The following is a 26696-nucleotide window of genomic DNA, read 5'->3' as shown; positions in this document are numbered from 1 at the left end:
CCCAAGGGGGTTGAAATCCATTTGAGAAACGCTGCCGTTTTATTCGCCTGCAGCTACAGCTGCAGAGAAACCCTGGCTGCCTTTCGTTTACTTCTCGAGCTGGGCACTAGCATCATATTATCAATGAGCTGTGCACAGCCTTTGCATCCTCACTGTGCATATCGTTACGGCCCTTGTTCAAGGATTCAGTGGCTGCTTCCCACAGTCATTGCAAACAACAGGACTTCAGGCAATGCTTGAAAGATCCTTGCAGGAAAGACGCTAGTTTCACCAGAGATCACCCAGGTTTATTAAGGCAGACTCACTTTAATGGCTGCTCAGTTATATCATGTGTGATACATTCACTCCAGTGCATATGAGTTATCCCACGGTAATCCTGAACAGAATTACAAAGCTCTCTATTCCCGACCATTTTTAATGTTGTATACAGTGTCTTTCCCAAATGATAAAGGAAAGTTATATTTTACCCCTTTCAAATGGTGACATGTTTAAGAGCTGGCTGTCCAGACGATATCTGAAAATGAACTAGTATGATTTCTAAAACGATTTAATTATCTGCTGGACCACTTTAGAAAGCCCAATATGCAAAAAGAAAACCCCATTTATCACATCCTGTCATCAGTGAAATGATCTCCAATACAGTCCCCTAACAGCTGGGCACCTGAATGAAGTTCATGTCTCAATTAAAAAACTTGACATTCCCAGAGCCAAATCTAAGTCAGCTGAGTGTTTTTTGTCCTCAGCTGCACCAGCATAGAAAGCAAAGCATGCATCTTATGTAGGGAATCCCACACATTAATCAACAAAGAGGAGCCTGTCTTGGATCATCAACTGCATTATCTTTTTACGGCTGGATGAAAGAGGGGAATTTATCATCTTCATACAAGATAAAAATCACTGACCCGTGCAGTTATAGTGGAGGGCAACTTCCAAATAGCTTTTACTGAACACAACCATCCTTTGCTCTCTCTCTCTCCCCCCAGTGGCTGACATATTCCCGCAAGTAACCTCCCTTCTCTCATTTGATTGATCATTTCCAAAGGAATACAGCACTCAGGCATTAGATATTGAAAGAGTTGTTTTGATGAGATTGTGTTAAGGTGCGTTGTTTCCATTCGGCCCTAGTTAGGCTGCCAAATTTCCTTGAACCGATACAAAATAGTCAGGGGTGAATATCACTCCCTGAATCTTTCTTCTGTCCAGCCCAACTCTGGAGCAAACAGGCCCATATAAAAAGTGGAGTTTGCCCCCAATTAAAAAAACTCCTGTGTCAAGGACCCTTTCCAATGAGTAATTTCAGTCGCCTCTGGCCCAGATGCTGTGCAAATCAGACACTATGCTTTATCAGGGTCCCATCGAGGTCTCAGTTCTCTTCCAAGTCCACTCTGCTCAAGCTCTGCTATAACGGCCATGTACTTAAACTCATTAGGTCTGTGGTTGAAGGTCTCCACTAATCCATAGGTCTCTGGACGATCTGTCGCATAGAAAAGCTGCACCTGATTGGCTATGCACTGAGCTTCGGGGACATTCTGTAAGGTTTAAAAAAGAAAAGAAAGAAAAAAAGAACTTATCAAAATAGCGCAAATAGCAATTCTGGCATGAAAGTAAGTTCGCCTTTCAAAAAAGCTCTGCGGTTGCTGAAAAGCTGCAAACAGATCCCTCTTCAGTCTGCTTCTGTTGCCTTAGCAAGCTTCCTACTCAGCTCCTAACTCTATTCAAAGTTCACATTTTTCAAAGTTCTCCACAAGCCTGATCCATCTTGTCATTGACCTACTTACCTCTGTGTTGCTCCTACTAACTTCATCTCCTTATAGCTACGCATTTCAGGAACCACAGCTCCACCACCCCTCTCATGCTCCCCTCCCTCCAAGACTCTGAACGCCTTAACTTTCCCCTCTGCTCCTTGTCAGACTTCCTGCGTAAAAGTTTTCAGTAATACTCTGTATTAAACACAGCTAGGCAAAGAACTCAGAACAAAGTTCTGAACAACACAGTTTTTATAGCAGTATAAAATTCTGTCAGTTAGGGGTGAGATTTTATTTTGTAGACATAGTTATACCAGTACAACTGCTAATGTGGACAGAGTTATACTGGTATAAAGGTGCTTTATACTGGTATGGCTTATTCCTAGGGTGGCCACACTCAGTCAACCAGACATTCAGGTACTTCAGGGAATGGTATAGTCCTGCCTGCCCACCATGACCTCGCATGCATGGTGTGTGGGAGGTCACACCTGGAATACTGTGTGCAGTTCTGGTCTCCCATGTTTAAGAAGGATGAATTCAAACTGGAACAGGTACAGAGAAGGGCTACTAGGATGATCCGAGGAATGGAAAACTTGTTTTATGAAAGGAGACTCAGGGAGCTTGGCTTGTTTAGCCTAACTAAAAGAAGGTTGAGGGGAGATATGATTACTCTCTATAAATATATCAGAGGGATAAATACCAGAGAGGGAGAGGAATTATTTAAACTCAGTACCAATGTGGACACAAGAACAAATGGATATAAACTGGCCACTAGGAAATTTAGATTAGAAATTAGACGAAGGTTTCTAACCATCAGAGGAGTGAAGTTTTGGAATAGCCTTCCGAGGGAAGTAGTGGGGGCAAAAGATCTATCTTGCTTTAAGATTAAACTCGATAAGTTTATGGAGGAGATGGTATGATGGGATAACATGGTTTTGGTAATTAAATATTCATGGTAAATAGGCCCAATGGACTGTGATGGGTTTTTAGATGGGGTAAGATCCAAGTTACCCGGGAAAGAATTTTCTGTAGTATCTGGCTGATGAATCTTGCCCATATGCTCAGGATTTAGCTGATCGCCATATTTGGGGTCGGGAAGGAATTTTCCTCCAGGGCAGATTGGAAGGCCCTGGAGGTTTTTCGCCTTCCTCTGTAGCATGGGGCACGGGTCACTTGCTGGAGGATTCTCTGCTCCTTGAGGTCTTCAAACTACAATTTGAGGACTTCAATAGCACAGATATAGGTGTGAGGTCTTTTTTAGGAGTGGTGGGTGAAATTCTGTGGCCTGCATTGTGCAGGAGGTCAGACTAGATGACCATAATGGTCCCTTCTGACCTAAATATCTATGAATCTATGAATCTATGAAAAAGGTCACGGCAGAGGGGTGGAGTGGCACACTCTTAAAGACGGTGCCCTCATCCAATACCAGACACAACTATGTCCGGTTTTGATCCAATATTAGACAGAGGACAAATCAGCCCAAATGAGGACGGTCTGTTTCAAAGCCAGACAAGTGGCCTCCCTACTTATTCCCCTTCCCGTATAGGAGTAAGCGATACTGGTGTAAGGAACCTTTACATCAGCATAACAGCATCCACGCTGAAGTGTCCTACTGCTTTAACTAGACAGATATAAGTTAGAGTGGTTCAATTCTGTGTGCAGACATGGCCCAAAGAGAAGGACCAATTTCACCTGTTTGGAAAGTATAAGAGAAAAAGACCAGAATTTTCTCAGTTTTATTAATTATAGAAAATTATTCAAAATGTTCTGCTTGGGAGCAGTTCTTCACACATATCCAATAGCCAAGCTGTGCTGGTTCATTTTGATTGGACTTCTGGGTCACATGCCTCAGTTTCCTGACTGGATGAGTAACTAACAATCAGAACAGGTAATCATCAAGTAATCCATCCCATTGCTCATTCCCAGCTTCTGGCAAACAGAGGCTAGGGACACCATCCCTGTCCAACCTGACTAACAGCCATTGATGGACTTATCCTCCATGAATTTATCTAGTTCTTTTTTGAACCCTGTTATAGTCTTGGCCTTCACAACTTCCTCTGGCAAGGAGTTCCACAGGTTGACTGTGCGTTGTGTGAAAAAATACTTCCTTTTGTTTGTTTTAAACCTGCTGCCTATCAATTTCATTTGGTGACCACCTAGTTCTTGTGTTATGAGAAGGAGTAAATAACACTTTCTCATTTACTTTCTCAGTCGTGACTTTATAAACCTCTATCATATCCCCCATTAGTCATCTCTTTTCCCAGCTGAAAAGTCCCAGTCTCAATCACTCCTGATATGGCAGCCGTTCCATACCCCTATTTATTTTTATTGCCCACAGCATGGTTTCTGAATTAAAAATCCATTTTCCTTGAATATTCTCCAATTTCCACACTAACTATTTCTATGAACATTTGTGACCCAGGAACTTCTTGGTGCCGACAGAGGACACACGGGGCACACAGAGTTTTACAGTGATCCCCTGTGTCAGATGTATGCATAATAATTCACTAAAGGGTGGCATTGGAGGTCTCTACCGAGATCCGGTAGCCCACTAGACATCATAATCACTGTGAAATGTGTGTACAGATAATATTTAAGGAGTTCTATGTCTATACTGAAAATTATTTTCTTAAGGCAGGTAACCAGGATGTGACACGTCCCCAACAGGTTCCTTTCACAGCAAGAGATAACAGACTGTTATCTCTCTGTCTGGTCATATGTGTAGTGGGTACTGTATGTCTTACAACGGTTGCTTGTTTGTATAGTGAGCAAAATGCTAATAAAGAGATTGTGAAATGTTCAAGAGAGGATATTTACAAGAAAAAATAAACAGCAGCAGGGGATCCTGTGCACGAGTAAAGACAGTGGAATGAGGATGTAAAATTAGTTTATAGAAACATTACAGAAAGCAGAGAGATGAAACAAATTTGTTTAAAAATTCATACAAACATTCACTAAAAGGTTTTTATTTTGAGTATTTGCCTCACTCTAGTATTAAGATAGAATATACTTATATATAATATATAATTCACAGACAAAACTTTGGTGATGGAGTTAAAATTGGAAATTATCAACAGAACATTGGGGTGATTGAAAATAAACTAACATTGGAGGAAAAGAAAACGTGCATAACAGTAAAATGTCACACTTTGTTTTGCCAATGTGTGGAAATGCAGAATTAAGGTATCTACATTCATAGATTTTAAGACCAGAAGGGACCATTAGATTATTTAGTCTGACACAGCACAGACCATAGAATTTCATCCAGTTACCTCAGCACTGAATCCAATAACTGTGTTTGACTAAAGTACATCTATCAGAAAGGCGTCCAATATTGATCTGACCACTTTATGAGATGGAGAATCCATCACTTCCTTTGGCAGATTGTTCCAAACAACATGAAACGACCTTAAACTCTCACCCTTTAACAGCCCATCCTCTAATAAAACATTCTGCACGCGTGCTAGTCATGTTATTGGCAACATGAGTCCCATAAGCTCATTACATGTCCTATGAGAGCTATCCAAGTGGCAGTACATCCTCACTCAGGGGAGGTACGGGAAGGCACAAAGAAAATCCACTGCAGGCTTAAAAAAAGGGCCTCCTGATTTGTCCATCAGTGATAACTTTAAAAAGTGTGTTTTAACATTGCTGGGGAGTGCCAACTTTTTATTATTATTCTTTAAATCCCCTTCCCTAAAAAAGAGAAACAGAGGCTCCAAAATTCTGCACTTTTCTAAATTATCCTTCTGAATTATGCTACCGTCAAGAACGGGGGGCGGGGGGGAATTAGACGTGGCATAAAATACAATCACTAGACACCCAGTCTGCAGACTTCGGGAATTTTTCTGCTGTTCCCTAGATTAATTATTCAATGGATAGCTGTAGATATCAGATCTTAGAAGAACACTAAGGAAACAATACGAGATTCTCTTACCAGGAAACTGGAGTCCATTTCGGCTGTCATTAGCACTATTCCCTTTTCCTTCTGAAGTTCAGGATAATGGTACAAGATCAACTGGCTAGAGGCAGTTTCACCTCGGGTCTGCAGGAGATAAGAGAGAGACTTAACAGTGCCCTAGATTTATTGCATATTTAATAGTCTGCTAATAAAGAATCTGAATATCAACTGAGTGCATAGACTCACTCATTCAGAGTCTCCCCACTGTCCTCCTAGCAAGGTCAAGGAGACGCCATTTTAATTAAGAGTCAATTATTTGCATTTCTGTGTGTCTGTAGCCAACAGTAAGTCACAGATTAAGGCCAGAAGGGACTATCAGATCATCTAATCTGACTTCCTGTATAGCAGAGACCATTAAATTTCACCCAGTTACCCCTGGATTGAGCCCAATAACTTGTGTTCAGCTACAGCATAACTTCCAGAAGGCCCCCAGTCCTGATTTGAAGACAGCAAGAGATGAAGAATCCACCACTTTCCTTGGTAGTTTGTTTCTACGGTTCATCACTCTCACTGATAAAAATGTGTGCCTCGTTTATCATCTGAATTTGCTGGCTTCAGCTTCTAGCCATTGGTCTGTGTTCTGCCTTCCTCAGCTAGATTAAAGAGCCCGGAGTACCAGGTATTTTCTCCCAGTGAAAGCCTGTATATCCTGTACTCAAGCCATCTCTCAGTTGTCCTTCTGATAAACTAAACAGATTGAGCTCTTTAAATCACCCACGGTGAGGCATTTTCTCCAGCCTATGAATCATTTTCTCTCTCTCTTCTGCCTCCTCTCCAATTTTTCAACATCCTTTTTAAAACGTGGACCCTATTCCTTTAGTCAGGCTTGGTTTCACCAATACCATGTGCAGAGGTAAAATCCTTTCCCTGAACACCTCCTCATTACTCCCGTTTACACATCCAAGGATCTCATTAGCCCTTTTTGCCACAGCATCGCACTGGGAACTCATGGTGAATTGCTTGTCCACTATGACCCCTACATCCTTTTCAGGTCACTGCTTTCCAAGACACAGTCCCCATTCTGTAGATATGGCCTGTATTCACTGTTTCTAGATATATATCTTTGCAAATGGCTGTATTAAAGACATTTGTTTGAATGGGTCCATCTTACCAAATGATCCAAATGCCTCTGTACGACTACCCTGCCCTCCTCATTATTTACCACTCCCCCAATCTGCGTGTCATCTACAAATTTTATCAGTATTTACTTCTAGACCACTGATGAAAATGTCAGGCCTAGAACCGCTGCCTTCAGAGCCCCACTAAAAACATCACCATTTGATGACGATTCCTCACTGAAAACCACTTTTTGACATTTGCAGTCAGCCGGTCTTAATCCATGTAATGTGTGCCTTACTGATGCTGTACGGTGCTAATTTTCAAATCAGACCGTCATGGGGTAGCGAGTCAAATGCCTTACAAAAGTCTATTACGTCTACTAAGTTATCGTTATCAACCACACTTGGAATCGCCTCAAAGAATGAAATCAGGTGCGTTTGACAAGACCTATTTTCCTTTCAACCATGTTGACTGACATTAATTATATTCCCATCCTTTAATTGAAACTGGCACAACATTAGCTCTCACCCAGTCTTCTGAATTTCCCTGGTATTCCAAGTTTTATTAAAATTTAACATCAGAGGACTAGAGATCTCATCAGCCAGCTCTTTCATTACTCTTGGGTGCAAGCTATCTGGGCCTGCTGATTTAAAAATATGCATCCGTAGTAGATGTAACATCCTCAGTCACTAATGGACTAGAAAGTACTTCATCATCCTCATGTGATAGGAGTACATTATCTTGCTTTGTTACAAATACAGACCAGAAATATTTAACGAGCACTTCTGCCTTTTCTGCACCATTAACAGTTTTACCATCTACATCTAGTAATGGGCCTATCCCATTGCTGTGATTTCTTTTGTTCCCAACATGTTTAAAACCTCCTTCTCATTGTCCTTAGCCCTGTCAGCCATTTTTCTCTGATATTTTTAGCTTCCCTGATCAATTTTCTACCCTTCAGACTTTCTAATGTATATTGACTGCTTTCCCCACCCCCCTTTTCCATTTGTTATATATTGCCTTTTTAATTCTAATTGCCGCCTTCACTTCACCACTGAACCACGATTGGCTTTTGGGCAAAAATGTCCATTTTATTGATTGTGGAATCATGGCTTTTTGGCTATCTAATAAACTCTTCTTACATAACTCTCAATTTTCATATTTTTCTGTCTAAATTTTTCCCCCTCAATCAATTTCTCTGATAATTTGCCTCATCTTTGGAAAATTAGCCCTTTTAAAGCACCATGTTAAATATATTACTGGTTGGGATTTTCCTTTGTTTGCCCAATTTGAATGCAATCAAGTCATGATCACTGGTCCCTAGGCAACGACCAGCTTCCAGTCCACTGATTCATTCATCTTTATAAAAAGAAAAGGAGGACTTGTGGCACCTTAGAGACTAACAAATTTATTTGAGCATAAGCTTTCGTGAGCTACAGCTCACGTCATCGGATGAAGTGAGCTGTAGCTCACAAAAGCTTAATGTTCAAATAAATTTTAGTCTCTAAGGTGCCACAAGTCCTCCTTTTCTTTTTGCGAATACAGACTAACACGGCTGCTACTCTGAAACCATTCATCTTTATGTGTCACAATTAAGTCCAAAACAGAGTTACCTCACGTTTGGGACAACACCTTTTGTGTTAGAAAAGGTTTATTCTAGATGATAATTTAAGTACATAATATATAGGTGTCAAACTAATCATAGAGAGAGGAGAAATTAGAAAGCCTGCCTAAAACGAACAAGAATAACTATGCTGGTATACAACAAAATTAAATTATAGAGGAGTTAGAAGCCAAGGTCTTTATAGACATTTTATTTATGACTCAAACATTTTCATAAGGCAGTAAATACAGAACCAAGGAAATACTAGAGAACTGCTTAATATCCCTATATTAAATTATAGGACTCCGCTGAAGGGTCCAAATATCTATTTCATCAAATTTATAAACTTCACTATGGAATCATCAGAACTGGCACCATTTCTATTATTTGAGAGTCAGTGGCATAGTGCCAAAATTGGGAAAACAACAACAGTGACAATTTCCATGTCTATGGTACTACTTTATGTCGGATGTGATGAATTTACGGACTCCAATGCTGCAAATCGTCAAAATATAATCATTCAATTTGATGTTTATATAGCACATTTCATGCTCAAGGATCCCACGATTGTTTAGAAACCAAAACCAGGAAACATTTCATCCACTAAAGAAATGAAGCTTCCTCTGGGGTCAACGACATCAACTGTTTTACAGCACACATCACTCTACTTCAACTGAGAATCAGAAGGGAATACCTTATCCAATTAAAAATGGAGAGGCCATTTATAGTGTCAGCGTCTGAATGACCAATCAGGATTAGCTTCTCTATTCTTGCAAGAGGTACCAAGGAACGTTTAGTGGCTGTAAACCGTCAGCTCTTTGGTTTCAAGTCCGAAAACATGGCACTTCCAGCAGTGCAGTACCACCCTGCACAGCATGGGTTGGAGATAATGATTCTGACCTCCTTTGTAAAGTGCTTCCAGATCTCCTGATGAAAAGCACTATCTAAGAGCTAGGGACTATTATAATTATTATTGTCAGAATAAGGAGTAATGGTCTCAAGTTGCAGTGGGGGAGGTCTAGGTTGGATATTAGGAAAAACTTTTTCACAAGGAGGGTGGTGAAGCTCTGGAATGGGTTACCTAGGGAGGTGGTGGAATCTCCATCCTTAGAGGTTTTTAAGGTCAGGTTTGACAAAGCCCTGGCTGGGATGATTTAGTTGGGGACTGGTCCTGCTTTGAACAGGGGGTTGGACTAGATGACCTCCTGAGGTCCCTTTCAACTCTGATATTCCAGGATTATTGCACCACCACCATAAGAGTTCATGGTGCTTTACTCACAAACCCAGTGCTGTCCTCCGTGTTGAGGAGTTTACAATCTAAGCTAGACAAAGGTCAGTGAGTGATGATAAACTGAAAAGGTCACAAGAGAAGCTTACGTTAAGTATATTGTTGGCCCTGTGGTTCTCCCCACACTTTTTTATTTAACTTGTTTATTAATATATTTCAAAGGTTAAAGGGAACAAAATAAGGCAAGATGGCAGAAGTGGTGGAGGGAAAAGCCAAACTGGAAAGCAAATGAAAAAGAAGCAACTCAGAAAAGACTTGAAGGAAGAGTGAGGCGGCTTAGCACACTGGGTCTCAGGGGTGTTTTGCTAATAGATGAACCTAAAGAAAGCTTGTGGGAGGCAATGAACAAGGGATTATCAAGTTCTGATTCAGAGGAATGAATGTCACAAACTGAATCTCGGAGTCTCCCATCCATGTATTGAGCCAGTCCGAGCCTGCCTAGCTTGCCGAATCTGAAGACTGTAACATGTGGACATGTAACTTGCAAATCAGAGAAAAATCCCATGCATGGATTTTTAAAAGGTTGGGATGATTTTCTGGACTCATATGCACCGGCTAAGAGAAGAGCAGTCAAATACTTCATGCATAAACTGATTGCTGGTGGGTGTGTGAAAGGAAACCTTGCTTAATTGAGTAGACAGACTATGAACAGGTAGGGTAAGGCTGCAAAACACTAGAGCAGTTGTTTGATCTAGTATGGCAAATCAAATGGAACAAAAACCGTTAGGGCCTAACAAACATCTGAGACGATTACAACCTCTTTCATTTACAACACCAAGAAGAAATACACTACCACCGAACTAGAATGCCTCATTTGAAATCATGCACCAGTCCTGTACATGCTGCATGACATGGAGCTGGAGGAAACCATGCAAACTATTGCCTGGTTTTGTAGTTTTGTTTAAAGATACCTCTGTGTCTAGACGTCACTCAGAGTTGAATACAGCTGGAGTCTCAAACCTAACCCTGGAGAGTAATACAAGAAAATACACCCACCTGAATGTTTATAAGCGCGGTGAAGTGCAGTTCTGTCCCTGACCACTGCCCCACACAAAACTCATAGCCTTCTTTCCTTGGCAAAGCACACAGGAACTGCGGAGAAAAAGACAGTCAGCATTATATGTGCTCCCCGCCCACGTCAGCGTAAATGGGCACCCCACTGCACGAAATGGGACCTAACTGGCAACCTTGTTAGGAGTCACAGCGGGGAGTTGGTTACGGAGACAGAGCTTGCGGCTTTTCTGTGCTGGGGCTGGAGTGCAGGGTATGTGTAGCTACAGTGAAAAATAGGCTGTGCCCACGTTGTGGTGTGTAGCTACACACCGCACTGAAAGGGAGCTGATAGAGCGTTTCCCTGCTGCCAGCCTCCTCCCGGAGCCTTTCCCCACCACCAGGAAAGCCTTCCCGATGGGGAGGAAAACACACAAAGGCTTGGGTCGAGCCTTACTAGCAGGGCAGCGTAGGGAAGTCTGCACTGCTGCTTCTTGTTTACTACCTGCTTTGTGGAGAGAGGGGGCATCCATCTTCCAGGCAGACAACACGCCAGCTTCACATTTCCTAGTAGATAGTTTTAGAAGCTCAGATTTAAAAGACTCATGACCCTAAACTTTACTGTGTTCTCAGAATCGCTTGATTCACTGCCACGGGAGGGACTCCTGGAGGATGTTCAGTAACAGTGTTTTGAGACATTTAAAACCGGACAGTGAACAGTATGGTACAGGAACTCTTCACTTAAAGTCGTCCCGGTTAACGTTGTTTCGTTGCTGATCAATTAGAGAACATGCTTGTCTAAAGTTGTGCAATGCTCCCTTATAATGTCCTTTGGCAGCTGCCTGCTTTGTCCACTGCTTGCAGGAAGAGCAGCCCTTTGGAAGTAGCTGGTGGGGGCTTGGAATCAGGGTGGACCAGCAGCCCCCCTATCAGCTCCCCACTCCCTAAGGTCCCTGTGCAGCAGTCGCCCAGCAGGCTATCAATTGCCAGCAGTTCAGCTGTCCCTCCCCTCACTGCCATGTGCTGCTCCTGCCCTCTGCCTTGGAGCTGCTCCCCGAGTCTCCTGCTTGCTGGGGGTGGGGGGTGGGGGAAGACAGGGGAGCTAATGTCAGGGTGTCCCCCTCCCCCCTGCTCCTGCCTCCCCGCTTACCCCTTCTCCATAGAGCAGGGGGACACAGGACAGGGCTCAGGACAGAGGGAGCTTCCTGGCAGCAGTTGCTGCAGTCTCAGCTTGCTGATTAACTTAACAAGGCAGTGTACTTAAGAGTGGGGTCAGTGTACTTAAAGGGGAAATGCGCATCTCTCTCTCTCACACACAGGGTGCGTGTCTCTGTCTGCCATGCTGTCTCCCCTCCCTCCATTCGTGTGGCCTTGTAGAGCGTGAGGCTACATTAACAACGAGTTAACCTTTGAGGACTCAGCCAATTGCTAATTCATCATTTAGCAGTAAGGCATTCCCTGGGAAATACCCCACCATCTGACTCCTCCACCTCAACCAAGCTTACCAATCATCATCGCTGTGTACAGTATTAAATTGTTTGTTTAAAACTTATACTGTGTATATGTGCGTGTATATATAGTCTTTTGTCTGGCAAAAAAAAAATTCCCTGGAACCTAACCCCCACATTTACATTAATTCTTATGGAGAAATTGGATTCGCTTAACATCACTTTGCTTAAAGTCGTATTTTTCAGGAACATAACTACAACGTTAAGTGAGCAGTTACTGTACAATGAGACGGTGGCCTAGCACTCCCGACATTCTTGCCCTTCTCCCCAGATGCTGCAATGAGGGATTAAAGTCACAAAAGGTCAGTCAGGGACGAGGAGAGGCGAACAGCTTTCACATTTGTTTAGTTTTTCTAACTCTGTCCCACAGCAACTTGAAAGCAACTTCTCTCTGGAGATTTCTGGTCTATTTGGCTTTATAGGCTTCAGTGTTGCATCTGTAACACTATCACATACAAAGAGAAAGGATGACATGGGACCTGAAAGAGAAGTGACACACCAGACAATGTGCTGATGCACAGGGTTCTCGCTGTAGCATACAAAGCTCGCTTCTCCACAGAGCCGCATGCAGGCGATTTAACAACATGACACCTAGTACGGTGAATGCGAGGCATGTAGCTAAATCTCCATCATAAAACTAAGCTTGAGAGACTGCTTGGTTGTAGAACTCCTTGCCTGTTATGCCCATACTGAAATGTTTGACAGATATGAGCATCCTGCTGTCTTTAACTGACCACTAAAACAAATACTTGATCAAATGGCTTTTACAATCAAGTTACGACAATCTGAATAACAAAAGGTCAAAAGTTTATAAACTTCTACTCTAACTTCTATGTAGAAGAAATCCATTAAAGCTGTATATGCATGTAGTATCTATCACACTTACTGATGGACAATTCTGGGCCCGCTTCCATATTACATCGAACGTCTCTGCCTTTGGAGATGAAACAAGATCATTTAATTAACTTTCACAACATGAAAATAATGGATACACAGTTATCACTCTGTCACTCCATTAACCTTTATACGGTTCAACCTGCATATACAGTCGGTCTCAAATATGTAAATATTAACAATTAAGCAAGTCAGGCTGCCTTAATTGGTAAGGTTTGCAGAAATGAGCGAATGGAAAGTTATAGTTAGCTCTTAATTGTCTAAGTATCATCAGCACCCTTTCTAGACAATGCAGTCCCTAGAAGACAGTAACAAACTCTTGGAATTCAAAGCTTTTATCTCTTGAAAAATGTCTACGCTTCAGACTTATACTTTTTTTTCTCCAATATAGTTCCACGGAGTGCATGGTGGTGCTTTATACACAAGCAAACAGGCAGGTTGCTGACCCATAGGAACTTACACTATAGATTCTCTTCTGCTCTTTATTACAGTACAAGCCAGATTATCATTCAAGTGAGTCGTACATCATATTTATCTTATTAAGTTATATTGTTCCCCACAAACATGCGAGTTCCACCATGCTGCACACATGCCTTTCCTGCATAACAATGTAATTTCGTTCAAGTGTTCCCCAATATCCCCTCCCTGCTGTTTTCTTTGCCCCTTTGCTGCATCATATGCTAATACAGATTATAAAATATTCAGGGCAGGAGAAATGTGCTGTTCAACTGTACTATGAATAGAGCTCTGCGCTGATACAAAATTTGTATCTGCACCCGATCCACAAAAATGATCCGTGGATATTAAGCAGATATCCACAGATTTGCAGGGCTTTAGATATAAAATTTGGATCCACATCCATCCGTGATCCGCAAACATGGTCTGCAGATATAAAGCGGATATCCGCGGATTTGCAGGGCTCGAACGATGAAGCTCCTAGACTCCTTTTGGACACTGTAAAGAGATAATTCAGCATCCAGCCAAGTAAAACTGCAGGCTACTGAAATGCAGCTGCTTCCTTAAACAACATGCACCATGCATTGCTCCCCTACTTATACAAGATCTGGTTTATACTGAAGTTTTAGAACCGTCCACAACCTCTCAGATAAATAGGGGGTGCAATATATAACAAAAAGATTGTTTCTCTTCTGAGATCTACTCAGCTTTAATTGGAGACACATCTTATTGCCAATAATAGCAATCTCTTTAAGTATATATATTTTATATTACCCACAAACATTATGTTAAAAGGACATTAAGGTTGCAAAGTCAAGCAGTCAAAAGTTAGGAAATGCCAGAATTCAGGTTGCTTGTGCAACCTTAATTTGACCCTCTTGCACATAGGCATGATCCAGTCTTTCATTACAGGATCATAAACGATTTTTTCCACGGGACCTCTGCCTCATCCAGTGCACAGGATGGACGGTGCTCAAGGAATGAGCAACTATGATTAAGGTTAAGATTTTGTCACAGTTGTTTTTAGTAAAAGTCATGGACAGATCACGGGCAATAAACAAAAATTCATGGGAGCCCGTGACCTGTCCATGACTTTACTAAAAACAACTGTGACAAAGTCTAACCCGGCGCGCAGGGCTAGGTAGGGGGGAATGACAGCAGGAGTCCCATGGTGGGGAGAGGGGGGTGGGGGGGGAACACTGACAAACTGAGCCCCCCACCATTGGGGGGGGGCAAAGCCCCGGCTCCAGCACCCATGGAGGGGGGGACGCACAGCCCCTGCTCCAGAGCTGGCTGCAGCTGCGGGGCAGGGGCACACAGTCCCAGCTCCAACCCCAGCCACAAGTGCACAGCCCTGACTGCTGCCGCGGGGAGGGAGTGGTGCATGACCCTGGGAAGCTGTCAGGGGAGCACACGGCCCCTGCTGCAGCCATGGCCATGGAGCAGGGGCCCTGGCTGCAGCCCCCACCGCAAGCCACGGGGCAGAGGTGCATGGCCCTGGCTGCAGCCCCACAGCAAGCCGCTGACAGCTGAAGCTGAAGAAGTCATGGAAGTCACGGAATCCGTGACTGCCATGACCTCCGTGGCTAAATCGCAGCCTTAGCTATGATGAACTGAGAATTATCTATATTATATTTTATGAATATGATACATGCCTCTGTGTTTGTTTATGGTGGGTTACTTGCTATGGAGTAAGATCAAAAGGGGTTGTTAAAAAAACCAAGCAGGAAAGGTAAAACACTGGCCCAGATAAGGAGTCCCCCCCTCCAAAACACAACAGCCAGGTTTATAGCTGTGATGGGAAGAGAGATCAAATCAAACAATAAGCCATTTCCAGACCAAGGGCCTAGAAAAGAAAGACAGGCTGGCTGAATGAATTGGGAGACAGGCAGGCAGGCTGAATGAATTGGGAGAGGCTGCTCATGGGGTGTCACTGAAAAGCTGGGATTGTCTAAGACTGCAGTTAGTTGAGGTGTAAATCTACCCTGCAGCAGCCTGACACACACTAACTGTCCAAATGGATCCAGCTGCCGCACACGAAAAGTTCCACAGTGCGCTTTGATCTGCCCTGCTTCGAAACAAGGATTTTTACCGAATTTGGGCATATTTTCTTGGGGACACACAAAACTCACCCTGGACACAAAAGCCACCTTACTACCAATTTTCAAGTCTTTACTCCAAAGCATGCGGCACTAGAGAAAAGGTCGCCAGAACTGTTTAACATGGGAAAAGCTATATATTTTCCCCTAGGCTCATTCTTGGCAATGGATAAACCATTCTGGCTGAAATTTTTCGGAACTATTCTGGTCTAACAGACCACTGGCTCGACACTGCTATGAGAGAGACCTGGGTGTGATCCCAGTGCTGCAGAAAGGAGATTGACACCACAGGCATTACTGATTCTGAAAGTCAACAATTGGGAAAGTATGAAGACTATGCATTTAATATACACAAGGGGCCTTCTCCAAAGACCACTGAGGTCAACGGAAGCCTAAGAAGCTTGACTTTCAAATTACTGATCTTACATGCAGAATTATGGCTGGTCAGCTTAGGAAGGAGACTGGGGTTAGAAACCTTACTTTCATTAAGTGATTGTTGTTACAAGCAACAGACACCTAGAGGAAAGGAAGCTTGTATTGCAAAGCTTTTTATGCTGACCTCCCTGGTGTACATTTTGTTAAAGTAACTACTTACAGGAATAACCGCATAAACTGTATCTTTTGCAGAAAAATACTGCTTCCAGATCTGTAAGAAAGGAGGGAAGCCATATATGATTAACACCATAAACAAGCATCTAGCATTTAATATTAAACACCTTTAAAAGTATTCATTTATCAACTAATCTTCGTTTGTAAGTACATCAGGGCAGGGGGAATTTTTCCATATATTTTTGAAAGCTGTAATTTCATGTTCCAATACTATTAGTATCAAATGATACATATTTCAACCAGACAACTGCCATAAACAATGGGGTCAGATTGGGTGGCCCACAGTTTAGTGATGGTGAGAAATGCTTCAGACCATGTGACTTTTCACAAACACAGAATTCAAGCAAAAGATTATTTCTAAGTAAGGAATGTACAAGACCCTTCCCATCAGAAGATAGTACTTATATTTTTAATGATTCACTGCATTTGCATCGTGTTTTGCTTCTGAGAATTTCAAAACATTTGATTAAGTTCTTTTCATTATGCATGCAGGGAAAGTGATTTATACGACCAGCTCAAAGTCACTAATAAAGTCAGTGACAGAAATACAACCCACACTCTCAAAACTCTTTTCTAACTGCTAAACACTGCCTCCCTCTAATCCTTGATACTTAATCAGAATCTTCAGAAGGGCCTTTAACAAATGAAATCTTGAAGTGTGGTGCAGCCCTAGAGACATTTGTGCACACAAGGTACCCTATTATATACCATTGCCTCACAATCTGATGACCAAACAGAAAAACTCTGCTTGAGTTTGGCTGCTTCAGATATGTAGAATGGAAGCAGATTTTAAAAAACAAAAAGAGGAAAATAAATCTCAGTGGAATGCCCACAACTGTACCAGGAAAACCACCTTTCATCTTACTGTTGTTAATAAACATTCACTTCCCTCCCCTCCTCCTCAGCGTTGTTAGCGCTAGCCAGGGCTGTCAGCTCTTCTGAAAAACCGCAGAATAGGTGTAGCCCCGGCGACATTAGCTTCCTGCAAGATGTCCTACCAACATGCTTCAACTCTGACTGCAGCTGGTGAACAGACAATTCGGTCGCCACGCTTCTCCAATTGTTGGGACACTGCCAGTTGCACAGACGGCAACTGTTGACTGATCAGGTCGAGATATAAACTGCTGATCTACCCAAAGGCGAAAGGTCCTATGTCACGTTACCTAACCCCGAGACAACTTTCATTTTTGTTTCTATTTAATTTTTTTTTTTAATGTTTGGCTGAAAGAGATGCCTTTATTTTCACAATTCTTCTTAGTACACATTCCAACCTCACACGTAAAATACTAATAAGTGAATTCCAGAATGACGATTAACATTTAATTGTAAAATTTCCATGTAAATGTATCACCTGTTTTATTTCCTCTGGTGTTTTCTCTTTCACCATTTCAACATTAAGTATTGAATCAAGTGTCTGCAACAGAAAGCACAAAGAAGTCACTATGAAGGCAATTCACTGGTACGTTACACAGGACAAATGCAGGCTGCAGAAAGTTCAGAAATGACATCTCATTTAAACCATACCCTGGTACACTTAATTGTCCAAAAAAAAAAGAAGAAAAAAAAAAGGTAAGTCATAAGATAGACCTACAATGAAAAGAAAAGGAAATATATACTGAGCTAAGTAACAGAATCCATAAGGATACATGGTAAATGTTGGTTCCAGGAATCTAACTGCAACAGGACCCATGTGCTCGTAATATGTTTTGTGACCTTTTCCCTTTCAACTATTACCTGCATGTGCTCTGTTAGTAGCTTTCACAATTTTAAACAAGGAGATTGCTGGCACTGAAATATTAACCACAATACAGTCCCTCTGCAGCATCTCCTCTGATGGAACTAGGAGAGGCATCAATAAGCTCTAAAGGGAGCTTAATTTTTTGTATCAATTTCTGTGTGCACTCAAGACTGATCCCCAGAATAGCACAGATTTCCAATATTTCACAGAGACAAGGATAGGAATGGAACCCTCTGAACTATTCTGGGATTTTAAGACTATTCCAGTACTAAAAAAACCTCCTAAAATGAGATACAACACAAGGAATTTTGGATTCCTGCATCCCACACAACAACTGGCCTACGGATAATGCAGTGTTTAAAATTAATCTCCATGCACACCACAGCCAGATGTGGAGGTCCATGTTATCTTACCTTATCTTTTGTGAATCCTTCCTTTGATGCTTTTGTGCCCAAGGTTTCTGCCTAAAATTAAAAATAAGCCTTCAAAGTTTGTTTTCATGTTATTTATACTGCCATATCCAGCAAGCATAATAGGCCCATTGACAAAACCTTTCAAGCACGTGCCCTGTGAGTGGAAGTGAAGAAACCAAAGGACATACCTATGTAGTTAGTAACCTTGGTTGTTAAAGGGGCATTGACAAGGTCTAAAATTAGACCTACAGGCTTTCTTTAACATGAGGTCATACCCACGACATTGTTCCTCTGCTCTGTTCTTGAAGCACATTGGGGTATTACAAATAAACAAGAACAACAGAAATTAGCAAAGGAAATATCAGTTAAGACGACATGCCCACCCTTGTAGCTAATGAAGGATTGCCCATTGCTTCAAAACCTTGTCTCTTTTAAAGAGCCTCAAACAATGGAGATTCCAGCACTTCTCATGGCCCTTGTCTACACACTGTTCACAGCAGATGGCTGCCTGTATTCGTCAGCAACCGTCTCCACCTTAACTGGTACAGAAAATTATTTAACTTCTCGTGTGGACAGGCCAAAACTAGTTTCAACACCTTTAAAGCAAGCAAGTATATTCCAGATCTAGTAAAACAAGATTTCAAATCATGCTCACTGTAACAGTGGTGAAAATGAACCTGGAGAAACTAGTATCAGGGGGCAGCCGTGTTAGTCTGTATCCACAAAAACAACAAGGAGTCCGGTGGCACCTCAAAGACTAACAGATTTATTTGAGCATAAGCTTTCGTGGGTGAAAACCCCACTTCTTCAGATGCATGGAGTGAAAATAATTCCTCTCTCTTCTTGGTGTTAACAACTTCAAATACTTATAGGAAGTTAAGTCTTCCTTTAGTCCCTGCCTAGCCAAGCTATAGGTAGTTTTTTTTTATGAGCTGACCCAGCAAGGTATGTGAGCATAAATGGTCTCATTTACTTTAACAGGACTATTGACGTATATCCTACTTAGGGCCTACATCTTTCCACACAGCTCAGTCCCTCCAGCCTCTTAATCAACCAGTGGAGGATTTCCACAGTTCTCAGACCTGAACTCCTGTACACATCCATGCAACTCAAGCTCATAAAAATGTGAAGTCCTAATGGGATGCACCCAATGTGTGAATGAGCACAACTTCAGCACCCTACGTGTGATGATGGTGGTGGGTCACCTGGTGGAGCAGTCCTGTAATTGGCAGTGCACTTGAAGGGAATACACTCAATACACCAGTCTAGACTGGGTAGGTGGTGCACTGATACTTCACACAAAGAAAAACACTGTAGAAAAATTAACTCTGCATTAGTCTTCATGCCCACCAAGAGAAGATGGTGTCCCTGCAACATTCTAGCAGTGTCTCTGGAAGGGAATAAGTAGTAAAGATGCTTAAAATGCAATTAACTTAGATAAAATACTGGATCAGGACAAGTAAACATCAACAATAGGAGTAAATTAATGTAGATTATTAATTACAAAATCAATATGCAACTGCCTAATCACTCCATTTTATTAATTGTTCAGCATTAAGTTGGGAAACGTCAGAGGCTCTCTAAAGACCCATTCCAGATCCAATACTATTCAATAGTTTGTTTCATTCATAAAAAGAGAATGAAGGTGAGAGAATATGTCAACCAAGTTGGACCTCATGGATCTGGGACTGATCACAAACACTTTGAATAAGATTCAAACACAGCATTTACTAGCAATATCACCATTTGGGGCAAGCACCTGTCTTGCATATTTTCAGTGAGCCTTGTACTTTCAGGCACCATATAAATAGCAAACAGGAACATTTTTAATTCCAGACAGTAATTCCCATTCCAGGATTACAGCTGTAAAAGATGACATTTTGAAGCTAATTTGAACATGATACTGAAGGAAGTTAACAACTGGTCTTGCCTTTTCTTCCATATATCTGATAAATTCCATTTGCTTGGAATGTCCCACTGGCTGCTTTTTCACTTCACTTCGTTTCTCCATGCGGGATTCAAAAACACCTGGATTGGATCTGAAACAAAACTGAGACTATTACTACATTTTGGCTACTACCATTCTGGCATTTTAAAACTTGACTTTCCGTAGCACAGATTTCTATTCTCAGTGTTTCTAGTTAAAGCCCTGCAAATCTGCAGATATCCAGTTTATGTCAGCAGACTGTGTTTGTGGATCCCGGATTGGATGTGTAATATCTAGACCTTTGAGAAAACCATGTCCCAGACTACATTCTGGAGGGTCCCATCTACCGCACCCCAGAGCTCTCCACAGCTCCCTCCTCATTCCCCCTGCAGTGCCCCATTCCCGTCAGAGCCCCAAGCCCTCACTGCCCCCCAAACTCTGAAGGCTTTATCTGCTTCCAGGAGACCCAAACTCTGGGCCTCTCCCAGCACCCCTGACCCCCAAGTCCCACCAAGCACCAGCTCCCCCCCCCTTCCCATTCCCCCTGTTCCCAATGCTGTCAGAACCCCAATACCTGAGGACTCCAGCCCCAACTCCCGAGGGTGCTCCACCCGGGCAGCTCCCCATCCCCCAGGAGTGTCCGCTCCCCTCAATGGCCCAGGGGGAGCCCCCTCCATCCCAGTGACACCCCCCCATCCCCCTGGGTGGCCCCCATCCCCCGGGGCTGCCCCCCCTCCATCCCGGTGACCTCCCCATCTCCCTGGGCTGCCCCCCCTCCATCCCGGTGACCCGCCCCACCCCCCTGGGCTGCCCCCCCTCCATCCCGGTGACCCCCCCATCCCCCTGGGCTGCCCCCCCTCGGCGGCCCCCTCCATCCCGGTGACCCCCCCATCCCCCTGGGCTGCCCCCCTCCATCCCGGTGACCCCCCTGGGCTGCCCCCCTCCATCCCGGTGACCCCCCTGGGCTGCCCCCCTCCATCCCGGTGACCCCCCTGGGCTGCCCCCCCTCGGCGGCCCCCTCCATCCCAGTGACCCCCCTCCCCCGGGGTCCCCCCGCGGCCCCGCACCTGCGCAGCGCCTGGATCTTGTCCCGGTACCGCCCGTAGAAGGGGTTCTCCTCCAGGCCGGGCCCGCCCCCCGCGGCCGGGCCCCGCGGCACCGCCAGCAGCCGGGCCGGCGGGGAGAGCAGGCCCAGGGGCCGCAGCACGGCCCGGCTGCGCAGCGCCAGCGCCCCCCGGTACAGGCCGGAGACCTGCTGCAGAGCCCCCGCCATCGGCTCCCCCCCGGCGCCCCACATGCGGCGGCTCCGCCCGCGAACCCCGCCGGCTCCGCCGCGCTGCCCGCGCCAGGGTTCCGGGCACCAAAGGTTCCGGGAGGGGCGGGGGGAGTTGACAAGGGGAGGGGAAGGTGGGGTGAAGTGTGTGTGGGGGCGTGGGGAGGGGGAGGATTAGGGGCTGGAAGGGGGAGAACTGCATTATGCAGCACATGGGAAGCCCAGAGCTTAGGCACCCATTAGCCAGGATGGGCAGGGATGGGGTCCCTAGTCCCTGTTTGCCAGAAGCTGGGAATGGGCGACAGGGGAGGGATCCCTGGATGATCCCTGTTCTGTTCGTTCCCTCTGGGGCACCTGGGCGCTGGCCACTGTCGGAAGACAGGATACTGGGCTGGCTGGGCCCTTGGTCTGACCGAGTAGGGCCGTTCTTATGTCTCTAGGAGGTGGCTATGGGGCCTCACCTGGATGCTGGGTGGGTGCAGGGCACATGGGGCTGTATAAGCCCCTCCTGTCCCCTCATGCTTCATGACTATCCTATAGCCCAGTGATTCTCAACCAGGGGTAAGTGGACCCCTGGGGGTACGCAGAGGTCTCCGGGGGGTACATCACCTCATCTAGATATTTGCCCAGTTTTACAACAGGCTACATAAAAAGCACTAGCGAAGTCGGTACAAACTAAAATTTCATACAGACCATGACGTGTTCATAGGGCTCTATATACTATACACTGACATGTAAGTTCAATATTTATAGTCCAAGGGATCTATTTTATAATTATATGGTAAAAATGAGAAAGTCGGCAATTTTTCAGTAACAGGGTGCTGTGACACTTTTGTATTTTTATGTCTGAACTTGTGAGCAAGCAGTTTTTAAGTGAGGTGAAACTTGCGGGGTGGGGGGCAGGGAAGAAGAGAAGAACATAAGATAAATCAGATTCGGGAAAGGGGTACAGTAGTCTGGGAAAGGTTGAGAACCACTGCTATAGCCCACCAAGTACACATGGTGAATCTGTGATAGAGTGATTTTGGGAGAGGGACTAAAAATCTCCCCCCCCCCGGGCTGAAAACCACAGGGTTAGGCTAGGCTGTAAGATTCAGCTGTAAAGGCTCGTGGCTGTACGATCAGTAAAAAAACCAGAGACTTCTGCTAGGTTAAATCTGTGTATAGGGTGGGGTGGGATGGGATGGGATGGGGGCATGCTGACTAAGTGGACTTGGAAGGTTTAGATTATCATCATCGATAACTGTCCATGAACGTCAGTTTCACCCCAGCACACCCACAAACCCAGAAAAAATATTTCCATGGATAACAATTGAAATGTACAGATAGGCAAAGGAAGCAAAATGCTGCTTTAGAACTTAACAGAGACTGATGTGAGGATATTTACTTCATATATTTTGATATGCGATGTTGGTAGATTGTGTTTTAACCGTTGTAAAGGTTTAACTTTTAGAATCTCAACATCTGCTGTCATTAAATAATAATCTTCCCCTTCCTTTCCCTCCACTGTGAAAATTTAAATCAATAGAAATAAAAAATGCTTAAAAATAAACATTGATATCCATCAAAATTATATATATATATATATATACATACACACACACACACAAAAATCAAATTCTGCCAAGCCTATGAATATACCACCCCAAATCTCTGCGGTGTCTACAGTGATAGATCAGCCCCTGGCTTTGGTGCTAGCTGGAGGAAGTTCGGCTTTGTATAGAGTAAGGCTTTGTCTACACTATAGTTTTGTTGATAAAACTTGTTGGTCAGGTGTGAAAAAACACACCCCTGCTCGACACAAGTTACACCGAGAGAAGCACCAGCCCATGTGGACAGCACTACCTACCGCTGCTCATTGGGGGTGCTTCAATTATGCTAACGGGAGAGCTCTCTCCCATTGGCATGGAGCGGCTACAGAGAGACCTTACAGTGGCACAGCTGCAGGGATACAGCTGTGCTGCTGTAAAGTCTCTAGTGTAGACATAGCTTTAGTCACATTTCTAGTATCTGTTTCACTCCTTTCAAAGGGAAATTTCCAAGACACAACATGGGTTAATTTTATGCCACCAGATATTACTGAGGCCCTCTGCCCCAGGAGGGCCCTGAACACCCTAGGCTGATGGTCTAGCTCTTGCTGATGCAGCTGTAGCAGCCGCCATTGTTTCATTGTGAGACACAGAATGCTCAGCGACTGCAGTTCTGTTACAGCAAAGGCAGCGGCTGTAATCTCAGTGTGTTTGTGCCTTCAAAATCCCTCCTTGTCTCCCCGCTCCAGAGCGGGGATGGGAACCAGCACAGACCTGTGATTACCACCCACACCTCTTCGAAGAGCACGCTGTGGGTAAACAATGATTATCCCCATCAGTGAGTACCATATTTACCCTCTGAAAACTAGTCATCAGTTCTCTATTACCTCTTTAAGATGTTCTTTTTCTGAAACCTCAAATGATAATATTATGTAAGTGAAATGGACTAGCAAATAAGATCACTCACCCCTCCCGCAGACTACTATGTACGGTGAAAGACAATCTCGCTGCTAAGCCTGTACAATTGTTCTCTTGTGGCAAGTTCTAAGAAATGCCCTGGCTCCCCGGAAATTGGGAAGGTCACATTAGCAAGTGATTGTCTGAAGAGGCAATATTTTAATCTAGGTTCTTTAAGCATCTATGGATTTTATTAGCTTTAATTATGGACCGCAGATAGATTTGCTATGTTCAAAAGGCATTTGGTAACAGTACAGCCGTAGGTTTTAAGGCACGAAGGACCCAGTATGCTCATCTAGCCTGAGCTCCTCATAACACGTGCCAGAAGTTCACCCTGTAATTCCTGCATCCAGCTCATAAATGGTCTTTTTTACTTGCCTGGTGATTATCCCATCAACCAGATCCCACTATCTGTGTCTCCTTACTGCTGGCTATGCACTAGTTATGCCCCTCACAGACTGAAAGCAGCTCTTTCAATTAGCCAAAAACAATTGTTTCCCTGGTGCCTAAACTATAAAGCCAGGTGTTGACATTACATTTCTCACTGAAGGATCCCGAAGTACTTTACATCGTAACAACATTGCTATTTTTGCACAACAGGGTAGATTTTTGAGCTAGAGACCAGGCCCTTCCCTTACCCAAAATACCACATGGCCATGGTGTGGATCCCCCATCACTGGAGGTTTTAAAGAACAGGTTAGATAAACACCTGTCAGCAATGGTCTGGGTTTACTTGGTCCTGCCTCATGGGCAGGGCAGGGCAGGGCGGATGGACTGGTGCCTCTTGAGGTCCCTTCCAGGCCTACAATTTCTATAATTATACACAGTAGACAGGTCTTTATTTTTAAAACGATTTCTTAAAAACTTTTATACAAACTGCATGTTCAATCTAAACTGGCACTTCTGGGGTTTGAACCTGGCTTTCCAGATAGCCAGGGGAAAGTCTAAAACACAGAGTTAGGTTGGTTTAACTAAAGGTGTTACTTAAAACACTTAGTAAAACCATTGCAAAAAAGGCTGCGTGGACCCTTAGCTTAAGTCAATAAGGAACAGCTTAAGACAAAGAAAGAATGTATAGACAGGGGGCAACACCAGTTTCAACTGGTGCTCATTTGTGCAGGGCAATCACATACATGTTTTAAAGCTGCAGTTTAGGTTCATTCAAATGGACCCTATTCTAAAAATATAATTTGACTTATTAACACTCAGACATTGCTTGAACCCTAGCCTCGAACACCAAGATCCACACATAGAAAGGGAAAAAGGGGAAAATTTTCTCCTATACTTAATGGAAGTGGGTTAAAAAAAAAAAAAAAAATCAAATGACTGACAGACACTTCATGGCATTTATAGCAGGATAGCTCCAAAAAGGCACTTATCAGACTTCGGTCTCCTATCATGCTGGAGAAATGCATTTATAGATGTGATCCCTGCACCAAAGAGCTTACCATCTGCTCTTGCTTTTCAGGTTGGCTGCCTCTCTACTTTGCGAGCCTAGGGCTATGTTACATCTTGATATTCAGTACCATGTTTTTCTTTCACTGGAAGAAAGCCATCCAGCGGGAGCAACGTGCAAAAGCGTGGGTTGAGCTGATGAGGAGCGAAACATTCTTCCCCAATGCAGTAGTTCACTGGGCAAACAAGAGAGCTCATTATGGGATTAAAGCAGAGGTATGCACTCCCAAGTCCAGTGCCAGCCCAAAGCAAAATGGCAAAAGCTTGAACAGAGAGACCACCACAGACAGGGATGGAGCTTTCTTCCCTTCCCTTACAGGTGTGGGTTCATACAAACTGGTGTTTCAGGAACTGCCTTGTGCTCGTTCACTCTCCAGCCTCCCACCGCTGCTCCATCATTCAACCTCTTATCCTTTTTCAGCCATTCCATCAAGGACCGTTCCATTCAGCTCTCTTCCTGACTTCGTTACATTAGGAAATGGGAGATGCCACCTCAGTAACGGCAACTCTGCTTGTGAGATCTAATTCATGTCAAACCCAGAGTGGACTGCATCACTTGTGATGAAAACCAAAATAAAACATGGAAAAAATTTTTAAAGTCAAACAAAACAAACTGTCACCAGAATACTTTCAAAGCCAGCTTAAATGTGTTTTCTTTGTTACTCACAAGACACATAGGGGCTGCAGTAGAGATACTTCCCCCTTTGAGTGAATTAAACCTGAACCACCCCAATTTCAACTTCCTATATGTAGGGGGGGGAGGGATAGCTCAGTGGTTTGAGCATTGGCCTGCTAAACCCAGGGTTGTGAGTTCAATCCTTGAGAGGGACATTTAGGGATCTGGGGCAAAAATTGGGGATTGGCCTTGCTTTGAGCAGGGGGTTGGACTAGATGACCTCCTGAGGTCCCTTCCAACCCTGATATTCTATGATCTCCACTTAGAGTTAAACCAGCTATTTGGTGCCCCAGGAAATCACCACAAAAGCCGTTTGCTCAGCTTGGCACACAGTTTGCTTTTCATCTTCACATCATTCTGACTAGTAGAGAATGCACCTTCTCTTATTTTCATGTCCAGAGCCCTGACCAAAGCACTGTATCAAAATAAGAAACTGAGAGCTTAACCCACCAATTAACTGAGCTGCAGACACCTTCCCCACCCCCCTTTTCTTGAGGTTTAATTAAAAAGTATTCA

At 43.8% G+C, this 26696-nt stretch overlaps 2 protein-coding genes across 2 annotated transcripts; one reads left to right on the top strand and one right to left on the bottom strand.

Annotated features, from left to right (window-relative positions):
- Nucleotides 1-265: 265 nt before the first annotated feature.
- On the bottom strand, nt 266-21640 carry ATPAF1 (ATP synthase mitochondrial F1 complex assembly factor 1). The gene is made up of 9 exons (XM_084636732.1): nt 21358-21640; nt 20294-20402; nt 18364-18414; nt 17564-17626; nt 16199-16249; nt 13041-13088; nt 10653-10748; nt 5683-5790; nt 266-1529 (listed from the first exon to the last, which is right to left on the bottom strand). The coding sequence occupies exons 1-9, from the start codon at nt 21585-21587 to the stop codon at nt 1335-1337; spliced, it is 951 nt and encodes a 316-aa protein (XP_084492858.1). The 5' UTR covers nt 21588-21640; the 3' UTR covers nt 266-1334.
- Nucleotides 21641-24937: 3297 nt separating this feature from the next.
- Nucleotides 24938-26691, top strand: TEX38 (testis expressed 38). Its single transcript, XM_084636733.1, has one exon. The coding sequence runs from the start codon at nt 25448-25450 to the stop codon at nt 26027-26029; it is 582 nt and encodes a 193-aa protein (XP_084492859.1). The 5' UTR covers nt 24938-25447; the 3' UTR covers nt 26030-26691.
- The last annotated feature ends 5 nt before the right edge of the window (nt 26692-26696 follow it).

Source organism: Lepidochelys olivacea (genome assembly GCF_965140295.1).
Source record: "Lepidochelys olivacea isolate rLepOli2 genome assembly, chromosome: 8".
In the NCBI taxonomy this organism is placed as follows: Eukaryota; Metazoa; Chordata; order Testudines; family Cheloniidae; genus Lepidochelys; species Lepidochelys olivacea.
This window is presented reverse-complemented; position numbering and strand designations above follow the sequence as displayed.